The following is a 12,696-nucleotide window of genomic DNA, read 5'->3' as shown; positions in this document are numbered from 1 at the left end:
AGGGAGAAGCCATGCACTACCTAGACCAGTGCTTGGAGACAGTGGTGAGATGGATGAGGAAAAACAAGCTGAACTTGAATCCTGGCAAGACAGAGGCACTGCGGGTGAGTGAGTGGTTCCCATGTCTGAGAAATTGGTCGATTGCCTTTTCTGGATAGGGTTGCACTTTTCACAGTCTGGGGGTTTGCCTGGATCCAGTTTTGTCACTGGAGACCAAGGCATCCTCTGAGACAGTGGTGAGATGGATGAGGAAAAACAAGCTGAACTTGAATCCTGGCAAGACAGAGGCACTGCGGGTGAGTAGTTCCCATGTCTGAGAAATTAGTCAATTGCCTTTTCTGGATAGGGTTGCACTTCCCTTGAAAGAGGAGGTTCACAGTCTGGGGGTTTGCCTGGATCCAGTTTTGTCACTGGAGACCAAGGCAGCCTCTGAGGCTACAAGCACCTTGGACTGGGAAAGCTTGGCCACAGTAGTTCATGCATTGCTTACATCCAAGATTGGATTACAACAATGTGCTCCATACGGGGGTTCCCTTGCACTTGAACCAGAATGCTGTGGCATAATTGCTGGCAGGAGTGAGAGCCAGTGTGGTGTAGTGGTTAAGAGCGGTAGACTCGTTATCTGGGGAACCGGGTTCGCGTCTCCGCTCCTCCACATGCAGCTGCTGGGTGACCTTGGGCTAGTCACACTTCTCTGAAGTCTCTCAGCCCCACTCACCTCACAGAGTGCTTGTTGTGGGGGAAGGAGGGAAAGGAGAATGTTAGCCGCTTTGAGACTCCTTCGGGTAGTGAAAAGCGGGATATCAAATCCAAACTCTTCTTCTTCTTCTTCTTGTCAGCATATAATGTCTGTGCTCAGAGACCTATACTGGTTGTTGACTTGCTACTGGGCCAAGTTCAACTATATAAAACCTTTAACAACTTGGGAGTAGTTTACTTGTGAGATTGCCTTGCGCCATATACGCCTACCTGACTGCTTTGATCTGTGGAACTGGCACTGCTACAGGTGCCACATAATACCCATTCTGCACTTGTAAGAAATCCATCTTAAGTGTGGCAGCACTTAACTGCCTGTTTATTGACGTCAGACAGGTGCCTTCACTGTAATCTTTTTGAAGCCTGCTTTTTAAAAAACCAACCAACCAACATTCTTGTTTAGGCAAGACTACCCAAATATGTAGCATGTTGGTGTGTTTTAGCTTGGTCTTTAACTTATAGCTATTTTTTAATCACTCTTTTAAAATATCGCAGCTGCTTTATTGATGTTATTGTTTTATTCTTTTTGTAAACCGCTTTGAGGTTTCTTCTTCTTAGTCAAGAGGTATGCAAATTTCACGAAATAACTAAATGGAACATGGGGGGGGGGCGGCGGCGGGAATCAAACGTTTGGAGCTGCAGCCCTAACCAGTTTACTGTGCAGCACCAGCCTTTCAGGGTGCTTCAGTTGCAACAGCAGCACGACTGTCTCTATAGCATCTGGATTTATTTATTTTAAAAAGGAATTGGTTCTTCCACTGCTTGCCTGTCGCCCCCCCCCCCCGCGACCCCTTTCACCCAACCCAAACCATCTCGAGTATAAAATAGCCTTTGCTATTTTAAACAGCCAAATCTCCCTCCTCCTCTGATCCGAGCAGCGTTGCACATTTCGGTGGCGGTGTGGTGCTGCGGGGCGGGGGGGGGGGGAAGAGAGGAAGACGAGATGGGTGGCGGTGGAAAAGCAGCGGGCGCCGACGTCACCGCCACCGACGTCACCTTTCCCCGAGCCCACGCAATCACTGACGCCACACCTCCCCCTCCCTCGCTCCCTCCCCAACTCCTACCTTCTCACCCCCTCCCACCACCCTACGCGTGATGCTTGCGACTCCCCCCTCCCGCAGGGGGAATTCTCCTCTACCCGGGCCTGACATCACTTCTCCCTCACCCAACAGCCCACCAAAGCAGAGACGCCGGTTTAGCGACGGCCTTCTCCTCCCGCCATGTTAGGAGGAGGAGGAGGAGGCGGAGGAAGAGGGGAGGTCGGCGTAACGCGGAGCCGCCCCCGCCTGCCCGGGTAGCAGCAGCAGCAGCAGCTCCTCCTCCTCGACGGGCCACTGCATGGAAAGGCTGGGAGCGATGAGCGAAGCCGCAGCAGCCTTGGAGGCTTCGGCTGACTAGGGGAAAGGCGAGCGAGCGAGCGAGCGAGCGAGCGAAGGAGGGAGGGCGAAGCTCCCTCCTTTCTCCCTCCCTCCCCCTCCTCCTCCTTCCCGTCCCCTCAGCACGAGGGGAGGGGAAGAGCATGAACGGCTGCCCCGTCCCTGCCCGCCGCGGCGCCGCTTGGGCGAGAGCGAGGAGGAGAGGCGGAGGCGGAGGAGGAGCGCGGCGGCCGCCACCAGGACGACGACGACAGCCGCCGCCGCCGCCGCCGCCGCCGCCACAGAGTCATGGTGCCCTTCGCGCCGCCGGAGGGCGCGGAGGAGCCTCAGCCTGAGCCCGAAGCGGAGCCCTCCTCCTGCCCTCCTCCGCCCCCGCCTCCTGCCGCCGCCGCCGCCGCCGGCCTCATGGAGATCTCCGGCGGAGGAGGAGGAGGAGGCGGCGGCAGCAGCAGCAGCACAGGCGGAGAGGTGAGGGAGTCCCGGGCTAGGTTTTCTGAGGGAACTTGAGGTAAAAGGTTCTGAGGGGGGGGGGGGGATCGGGAGGGCGGCGTACAGGCAGAGGCTGCGCCGGCTTAAGAGGAGGGGGCGTGCGTGGCGCTGCCGGTGCTGTTCTCCCATCCCTCGATGCTTCGTCTCCTCCTCTCCTCGTAGGGATGCGGGATGCGGGAACCGGCTCCGGAGGGGTCTGAGAGAGAAGGGGCCGGCGGGGGGCGACCGGGGTCGTGAGCGGAGTTTCGTGACACCCTCCACCCCGTTTTTATGCGATCCCTACGGTGTCTTTCATGCGACCCCCCCCCTCCCAAAATCTCCCTTGACTCCACCTGGTCCTTCAACTTGCCTTTTGCTTGCTTACCTGCCGCCTCCTTATTTATTTGTTTTTAATACCCACGTTATTCTGACCTGTCCCTCTCCATCATGCCTCCCTGTCAATCCTCTATAGATTCCTCCATCCATCAGCAACCGAACTTGCGCTGTCATTCTCTTATCTCTTCTTTGCGCGCATCCTCCGCTCCCCCGTTTTCCTGCCGTCTTGGCTGGCACCTTCTCTTTCCCTTTCACCAACTCCGGCCCTTTGCTAGCTTGCTAATTGTCCTTGCCCCCCTGAGAGGGCTGAGAACCTCGACTTATTCAAAAGTCGATTTAGCAGCCCCATCAGAGAACGGGAATTTTAGAGCCACGCACACTTTTCGCAGTGGAATGCAAGGGAATCCTGAAACGGAAAGCTGTTCCCTTTTGTTTCTCTTTTCATCTTCTCTCGCTCCGAATTCCAGGTCTCTGTTCTTTTACTGCACAGGATCCAGTGACACCCAAAAGTCTCTGAAAAACGGTCCCCTTCTTTCTACAACCACTTGTTTTTTTTTAAAAAAAGTATTGCCTTATCATTTTCTTCTTGTCCATCTACCTATTCCCGCCTCAGGTTTCACTTTTTTCATTAAAGTACTTTTACCAGATAGATTCCTCTCCAAGGCAGACCCTGTCCACATCTGTTTGTCTTTCATCCTTACCTTGACAAATTCATCTCTGTGTCCTAAAGATGCTGGGTTCTGAACAGTTGCCAGATGCCTCCATTCCACACTTCTATCTCCCTCTCCATCTCTTTTTATTAACAACCACTTCCTACTTTGTTCACCCTTGTTCTCCTGCTAGGTAATCCCATACATCAAGGTCTGATGCATCCTTCCTCTACTCTGCTAGCTGTTTCCCCTTCACAACAAGGCACTGACTCTTGAGTTCATTCTTACTTAACTAATACTTTACTCTCACAATAATTACCTCTTTTACTTCAGCATTAAAACATATTTGGCACCATGGTGCAGCAGTGAGCTACTCCTGTTTGCTTCATTGTTTGTTGACTTAAGAAGATGAACTATTTTGAATTTGTTGCTGAAATATCTTGCTATGGTTTGCATCTACAGGTAGTATCCTAATTCTGAAAGGCTCCAAATTGTCCTTTCCATTCCACAACTTTTGTTTGAACTTCTCAAAAGAGCCTGCTGCTCTTTGCCCTTGAGGTGTCTCCTCTAAGTAGCCCTAATGACCTGTAGATTCCTGCCATATTTCCTGTATCAGTCCTACCAGAGTGATGCTAACATTCTATTTTAAAAACAAGAGGTGTGGTGACATCTGTCAACTACATAAATTGAGAACAGACATAAGGAATGTTCTGTAAAACTTAGCAATAAAAATAAGGAATTACTAATGACCCTTTCTGGATTCATCTGCTTTGGAAGATGTCATGCTGTTTTTGGCTTAGCTGATTTTGCTTTACTACTTTCAAGCACCTCAAATAATATCCACTATATTTATTACTGTGTTAATAGAGCTCTGGGGGTCCCCAGATGGCCTTGCAATGAGGCACTGCATTAGACTTCAGCAAGGGTGCTGCATCATGTATTCTTAAACATAGCCTTGACCCCCACCCCAAGCTACACTCAAAACAAGCCCCCACTCCTTAAACATCTCTTTAAGACTGGTTCAGCTTAAAAGTAATTCAATTGTTCCATCTTTCAGCTTCTTCTTTATCCTTATAAACCACCTGCACTTTGAGCCTTATTTGTCCTTAGAGGATCTGAGAACCTATGTAGTAACTGTTTCTAAGCCAAGGAGAAGCTGGTAAACCTTTTACTCTCTCAAGGGCTCATTTATTATGGAAAACAGCTTGTACAAGGTTAGAGTCTGCAAAGTATTGTTCAGATGAATAAAATCTCTTGAACTGTGCTCTGTAAAGTGGTATGCCCAACTTCTATATTGGATACTACCATTGCCAGGATGTTATCAAATACTGTTTGATGTCAGGATCTTTTACATTCTACCAGTTATAACAGCTTTTGTCAGAATGGCTTTTGTTTGGCTTTCAGTGGCTTAATTTTAGCAGTCTGACTGACTTTTCCCCTTGTCCCAGGCACCATCAGAAGTGTCATTAAACAAACATTCTAGATGCATTAATTAGTGATAGTTTCAACAATGTCGGAACACTTTTTTGAAAAAAAAGATACTCAGCAGTTTCATGGTAAAAAAATAAGCAGCAACTTTTGGAATCTCCTTAGTCCTAATTAAGCTATTGATGGAAATTGAGTGCATAGTGTGAGTTTAAAAAACTCACATTGTGCTACTAATAATATTCTAGTACAGAGTGCAATTGAATATAGAAACCCCATGTTTCTGAGATTGGCAGAAGAGAGTTGAATATACAGTATGTGTTTGTAGGAGGGGGGTTATTGTTTTGTTTTTGTTTTAACTATTTATTTTGTGCTTTTATCCTGTATTTTTATATTGTGAACAGCCCTACGATCGGATGCAGAGCAGTTTATAAATTTAATAAATAAAAAATAGGCCTTAAATGCCAATTTATATGCTATGTTAATGAACGTTCTTATCTAAATACTGTTTCAAAAACTGGTCAGGCTAGTCTCTGGTTGTTCTTCAAGTGTTTTTATTGGTTCACTTCTATTAGAAGAACTCATTCATTGCTCAAGATGATTTTTTTTTAATGTTGTGAATGTATGAGACTATAAATTGAAAGTTTATTACTCTGTGAGGTAGGAAGTTTTAAATAACACCAGATTCTATACATGGAGGTAAGTCATACAGATTATGGGGCTGAATTCTAAAGTAAGTGTGCATAGGATTGAAATCAGTGGGATTTAAGCAGCATGACTGTGTAGGATTGTAACCTTAGTGTTTTATACCTTCGCTGTTTATGTGTCCATAGAGTGCTGTTCCTGAGCACTGTAATTACTGTGCAATTCTCTATTATAGCGGTATACACTTTGAAATATTTCTGTGATTGAATCCTTAATCATGGTTTGTAAAATAGGTAAAGGTCAAGGACCCCAGGAAGTTCAAGTTCAAGTCGAGTCAAAGGGGTTGTGGCGGTCATCTAACTTTTTAGGCCGAGGGAGCCGGCATTTGTCCACAGACAGCTTTCCGGGTCATGTGGCCAGCATGACTAAACTGCTTCTTGCACAACAGGACACCATGACGAGTGCCAGAGCACGCAGAGTCGCGGAAACACAGTTTACCTTCCCGCCTCAGCGATATCTATTTATCTGCTTGCACTGGTGTGCTTTCGAACTGCTAGGTTAGCAGAAGCTGAGACAAAGCAACAGGAGCTCACCCCATCATGTGGATTCAAACCACCGACCTGTTCAGCAAGCCCAAGAGGATCAGTGGTTTAGACCACAGTGCCACCCACTCCCCTCATGGTGCATATGCCCTAGTAATTTAGGAAAATACTATAATAAAATTCATTATTGAGTATCTAAATTAAAACAAGATTGATGTTTACACTCAAAATTGTTAAAATACAACACAGCATTTGTTTAAAAACAACAACTTTAGCCTTCTTTTAAAGAACCTGTGTGAAAAGTAGCATATTGTTAGGTGCCAGTGTGGTGTAGTGATTAAGAATGGTGGACTCGTAATCTGGTGAACTGGGTTTGCGTCCCCGCTCCTCCACATGCAGCTACTGGGTGACCTTGGGCTAGTCACACTTCTCTGAAGTTTCTCAGCCTCACTCACTTCACAGAGGGTTTGTTGTGGGGGAGGAAGGGAAAGAAGATTGTTAGCCGCTTTGAGACTCCTTAGGGTAGTGATAAAGTGGGATATCAAATCCAAAACCTTCTTCTTCTTAAGTAACTCAGTTATATTTGAACAAAAAACTAATATGCATATCACAGATCCGGTAGTCATTACTGTCTTCTAACACTGCAATCCTATGCATATGTGGAAGTAAACTCCACTGAAGTTTGTCAGGTGTAGGGCCAAATTACACATTACACTAATGCGCAAAGGATCCAGTTGAAAAGCAGGGGTGTTTGCCAGTCCCACTGCTTCTAAGCAGAGGCAACAACACCTAGAAGCAAAAGCATGAAACTTTTGTGGGCAAGTGTTGTGCCCTTCTGGCTCTCGCTCCCCCCCCCCCCATATTCTTTTCTGGTACACTATGATCTACTCTGAAAGCTGAAACAGTGGGGGTATAGCTGATGACAAAACTTTGCACTTGGAAAAGTAGGTCAAGATTGCCTCTCTATCCTAAGCATGCCTTAAATACTGTGTCTTACTGGTGAAATCTGTCTTTGGAAAACCATGGTTTTAATTTACAGTGGTACCTCGGTTTAAGAACAGTCCGGTTTAAGATTGATTTGGCTTGCAAACTCCGCAAAACCGGAATTAGTATCCCGGTTTTAGAACTTTACCTCAGTCTAAGAATGGAATCTGAACGGTGGAAGGGCACTGGCGGCGGGAGGCCACATTAGGGAAAGCGCGCCTTGGTTTAAGAACAGTTTCGGTTTAAGAATGGACTTCTGGAACGCATTAAGTACATAAACTGAGGTACCACTGTATTCCCCTACCCAGAAATCTAGTAGAATGTTCATGCATAAACAGGTGCTGTTTCCTCAGTACCACCTGTTCGCCGCACTCCAACTTCACTATCCTGCCTGCTATTTGAAAGGTACCAACTGATACCTGCTAGAAGATCACTTATATTGGATCATTTTTCAGTGAAGTACAAGGAGTATGGGGCTACTACTATGTACAAATTTGGGAGTTTTAGATTAAATGTTAAAAAATACTTGTCAATATTCCACAAATTATTAGTTGCTTTAAAATAAGGATTTAAATGTAAATCAAATTAATCTTATGGAACTTTAGCTATTGCTATACAGATTCTGCATACTATCAAAACGACCAGGAATGCTTTGAAATTAAAATTGGTTTAAAAGTAGTCACTCTAGAAATAATTTATTAGTCTGATTCCTAATTTTATGTTTAGCAGATACACATATGATACAGAAAGAAACAGATGACATCTCTATTGCATCTGTGCTAAAATTGTGAAATGCCTGAAATCAGTTACAGTATATTTGTTAACAGAGCACAGATTAAGATTCACCTGGAACATTTTCAGTGTCCATTCTCAGATGCTATCACAGAAGTAATAGGAGTTTTGCAAGTAGCATCACTGAAGATAGTTATGGTATATTTGTAAACTTAATACACATGCAACATTTTCAGTGTCCATTCTCAGACATCACTGTTGGACAATTAATGGAGCTTTACAAGTAGTTGCACATTTGGTATGTGGGTGCTGTTACAGGAACTGCTCCTCCTGTAATATTCTGGAGATGTGTGTGTGTGTGTGTGTGTGTGTGTGTGTAGGGGGAGGGGTTAGACAGGATTATGCATTTAAAATGTAAAATTGATGTGTGTGTGCGTGAGAGAGAGGGAGTGCTTTTTGGTTTAGTTTGGTTTAGTAGATTATTAAGGCAAAACTTTCAAAATTTCAGTTTCTTTTATTTTATTCTTTCTAAAAATTAGAATTGTACGTGGGAAATGCATTCTTCACTCTTTGAAGTTTATGAGGAAGTCAAATGCCAGATTAACATTGTAGCCTGAAATGAAAGTATTCAGCCATAACAAAAAGGATGTTTATTTAGGACGATGCTGTTGGATTTGGAGACAGCAAATATTGTCATGAATATGAATTGAACCTTGCTTTTTCTGTTGCTTTGCCAGCTCAATGCCTCTTTTGTGTGTGTTCTTATTGTTGAATGCGTGAGAAAGAAGGGTGCATCTTTGGATTATCAACTTTCTCCTTATATTCATTATGTGATAGAAATAAATTCTTCTAGTAGCCTTTTTACAATGGTTTTTGCTTAGATTAATTTTATGAAACTGTTCTCATTTATCTTGGTTCACAGTTCACCAAAACAGAACACAGTTATGGTGAACATCCCTGGTAAAGTTGTTCTTTCAAAAGAGTACTCTGTGTGCGCAAGAGAACTTTTAGGAATTCATATCTCTTACAATCATAGGTGGTATCAAATAGTGTCAAATGTCTAATAGTAAAAACTCTGTATTTGGAAATTTACTTAGGTGCTGTAATTTTAGAGTTCATTTGCCTTCTTTGTTACTATATTGAGGGCTGAATTAAAGAATTCTGGATAAATGAGGAAATATTTTTAAAGGGAAATAATTTTTTCCATATTTATTTGCCTTCTGCTTTTAAACAGTGACAGTAAGGACACTGGTAAGGTACTGTGCATCTTTTACACTTCTATTATGGTTATAGGCCGATGTATCACATGTGCATGAACATTTACTTGATAGCTCAAGATGAGGACTTGCAACTGAATGTGTGAAATAAATCCACTGAAAAGCATTGTGTTTAAAGTGATTTGAAAGGTGGTGTTTGATCATGGATTATTAATTCACTTGGTGGTTATGCTTTGCCCCTTCAATAAAATTGGAGTGGTAGGAATTTTGTGGAGCTAGGTTAAAAAGGGTAACATCCATAGTTTTCTAAAGCCTTTGAAAAAAGGTTTTCTCAAGCTTTTGAAAAAAACTTTGATGAAGCCATAGTGACACTCAAGCTCACACTGAAGTCCATGTGTTATACCTATTTTGATGCTGGGAAAGATGGAGGGCACAAGGAGAAGGGGACGACAGAGGATGAGATGGTTGGACAGTGTTCTTGAAGCTACTAACATGAGTTTGGCCAAACTGCGAGAGGCAGTGAAGGATAGGCGTGCCTGGCGTGCTCTGGTCCATGGGGTCACGAAGAGTCGGACACGACTGAACGACTGAACAACAACAACAAAGTTCTGAGTTTTGGGTCTTGTCTAAATCTACCTGTTGTTATTTACCCCATTGATTCCCAGTTTGTGTTAGCAACAACACAATCCTGTCCAGTGCAGGATATGTAAAAGAAAGTATACAGAGTGTCAGCAGGCATATAGATATAGGTCATCCTGTTTACATTGTGTACCTAGAACAGGTGTGGGGATACTTAGTTGCTGAACTACAGCTCCCATCCTAGTCCATTGCCATGCTTGATGGGGCTGTTTGGAGTTGTAGTTCAGCAACATCTGGAGGGTCAAAGGTTCTCCACACCTCACTTAGACTTTTAAAAATCTATTGTCAAAGTTCCCAACTTGAACAAGCTTAACAATAAGAGGACAAGGTTGTCTTTTGGCTTGGTAACTGGTTAAGAAACAGAAAGCAGAGAGTATGAATTAACGAACAGTTCTCCTACTGGAGGATTATAGAAAGTGGAATCCCCGCCCTCCCTCAAGACTGGTATTTATTTATTCTATTGAAATCTTAAGGCAGTATACAACAAAATAATACAATAAAATCAGTAAAAATATCCCTAAAAACATAATCAAAAATATCAGTAGATACTGGTTGGCTAAAAAGTTCCTGCTAAACTTCTGCTTGTAGGGTGACCCACAGGGATGCCCACCACACTAAAATTCTAATCTTAGTCAAGGCCAGCAAATTTTCAGGGGCTGTCCTGGCTTGCACCTGCATATACATTACTCAAACTCTGTGCTTTAGAAAACCCAAAAGCTTTATTCAAGAAATCTGTACATGGTCTCAGCATGAGTTTAAAGTACAATTCAATAAACAACTAATAAATATATCTTCTTCAATGGGGTTGTTCTATGATAGATCACAACCCCTTCACAACATCTATGCTATTGACTCTCAAACCTTGAGATTGTTGAAATATATACATCAAAAAAAATAATCAATTTGAGTTGTGCAGCACAAATTGGGTCTGCTAGGCCAATTTTTTTAAAAAACAATGTGGACTAAATTCGTTTCAGGGGCCCCTCTGAGATTAGAGGCCTTGAAGCTTAAGCTTCATTAATTTCATAGTACCCCCCCCCCGTACAGGATACGTATTTTAGAGGCCTAGAAGTGAGGGAGGACCCCCTGACTGTGCACCTGCTCCACCAGAGGGAGTTGAACCTATTCAGTACATGCAACTGACTATTTCTCAGATCAAGGAGCCACTCACCATGCCTCCGTCTTTCCAGAATTCAAACTCAGTTTATGGACTCACATATGGGGAGGGGGGATGTCCAATTAATGTTGCAGAACTCTCTCTTCCATATTAGTATTACCGTAGTTTTCACTAGCCCCTTGTTTGTCTCTGCATTGAAAAACAATTGCCCCAACTTTTCAGTTTGCTGGAAATGTGTCTTTATTGGGAAGCTAATGTATCAATGGATTTAGGGTTTCAAAACTAGAAATGATTATTTGTTGTGCCAGAAGAAATTTAATGTATATAAAATAGATTATTTAAAACATATTTAGTAAGAATAATCAAAATTTGGATAAGCTGCTACTACTTACAGAATAGGTTGGGCTGGCATCTGCAGAAATGTATTTTATTTTAGGTAAATGCTTAATTGCTTTATGTGTGAATGTAAACACAAGAGGCTTTTAAGACTTGCTGTTTTATTGATAGAAAGCATTTAATTTGTTCTTCGTGGTGATTGAATGGTGTTTTGAAAATTAAGCTTTTGTTGAAAATAATAATCAAATAGTGGACTTGGTTTACATGATAACTTTGCTATGTCTGTGTTGATAATGAAGTTACAGTAGTTGTTTGAGATAGAAAAGTCATATTCGAGCAACCAAATCCAGATATTAGAATGCAGTGAATGTATATAACTTCTTTCAGTAGAAATTAACTGCTGATGCTTTTGAAGCCATTCAGATCAGTTGGTGGTGGCAGCAAGACAAAGCACACTTGCTGGGCAGACCTCCTAAGGCAGGGGTGAGGATTGGAACGTTTGGTCTGTGAACCAATCTTGACCTGAAAGACCATTTCCCTTAACCATGCCCATCCACTGATGTGACTGATGATGTTAGCTGATGGGTGGGAGGACAGGGTTTAATTTTGCCTTGGCTGCATGCCCTGCTCCCAGCAGGGAACAAGATTGCATGGGCAAGGCAGAAGGATTTAATCTCCACTGATCTGCTGAAGGGTGGGGATTAAAATGCTTTTCAAAAGCACTGTTTGAAGCAGTTCCTATACTTCTCCAGCAGTTGGCTAAGCAGCAGTGGTAACTATGCTGCTGTCCACGTATGGTCTTGCAGGAGAAGTGCACAAACTGCACTTTTGAGAAGTGTTTTAAGGCAGTCTGTACACTCCTGTTTCATCTGAAGTGGGACTGCAAGAGTTGCCTTAACGTGTTTCTCAAAAGCACTGTTTGAAGTATTCTTCCCTTTAAATGAAGAAGTCAAAGTTTAGGGCCAACTAGATGTTACAAGAAAAACATTTGGTTCTCAACACAGTCTTTCTGTTTTAATGCTGGAATGCATTTACAAGGAAGACTTTGCAGGTGCTGGAGAAACTAAGCGCCCTTCTTACTCACCAGTATACTTTGGGAAGTCTATGATTCCTGCATTTGCTTTTACCTCATTGAAAGTGTGGTATGGCCATGTATTTTCTGATTTGCCTTTGGGCACTTTTTCAACAAGATCTAAGATTAACAGTGTTACATGGGAGACAATGCTTACTGTGTGAACTGAACAAAGTTATCTTTGCTATAGCATAACACATTCTACACTTTACTAAACTGAAAGTGTGAGAAGGGTTCAATGAAGTAAAATTATATTAGAGTCTAAATACACCATTTTTTGAGAAGGAGGCAGGCAAGATCCTTAGAAATCCCACTGAGGATTCGTGCAACAGATTGCAATCTCCTGTTCCCGGCAGCACTGAAACTCAATATCTTAGTACAGGAAGCCACACAGAGCTTCA

At 43.3% G+C, this 12,696-nt stretch overlaps 1 protein-coding gene across 2 annotated transcripts in view; it reads left to right on the top strand.

Annotated features, from left to right (window-relative positions):
- Positions 1–2,187: 2,187 nt before the first annotated feature.
- The window catches only part of RPS6KA6 (ribosomal protein S6 kinase A6), a 56,813-nt gene continuing 46,304 nt past the window's right edge, over positions 2,188–12,696 (top strand). The window contains exon 1 of one of the 2 annotated variants that reach the window (XM_033137103.1): positions 2,188–2,600. In XM_033137103.1, coding sequence (XP_032992994.1) covers positions 2,421–2,600 — 180 coding nt within the window. In that variant the 5' untranslated portion in view covers positions 2,188–2,420. Of the gene's footprint in view, positions 2,601–2,621; positions 2,641–12,696 lie in introns of those variants that run through there. The other variant, XM_033137104.1, reaches the window with a different exon arrangement.

Source organism: Lacerta agilis, chromosome Z (assembly GCF_009819535.1).
Source record: "Lacerta agilis isolate rLacAgi1 chromosome Z, rLacAgi1.pri, whole genome shotgun sequence".
Taxonomy (NCBI): Eukaryota; Metazoa; Chordata; class Lepidosauria; order Squamata; family Lacertidae; genus Lacerta; species Lacerta agilis.
This window is presented reverse-complemented; position numbering and strand designations above follow the sequence as displayed.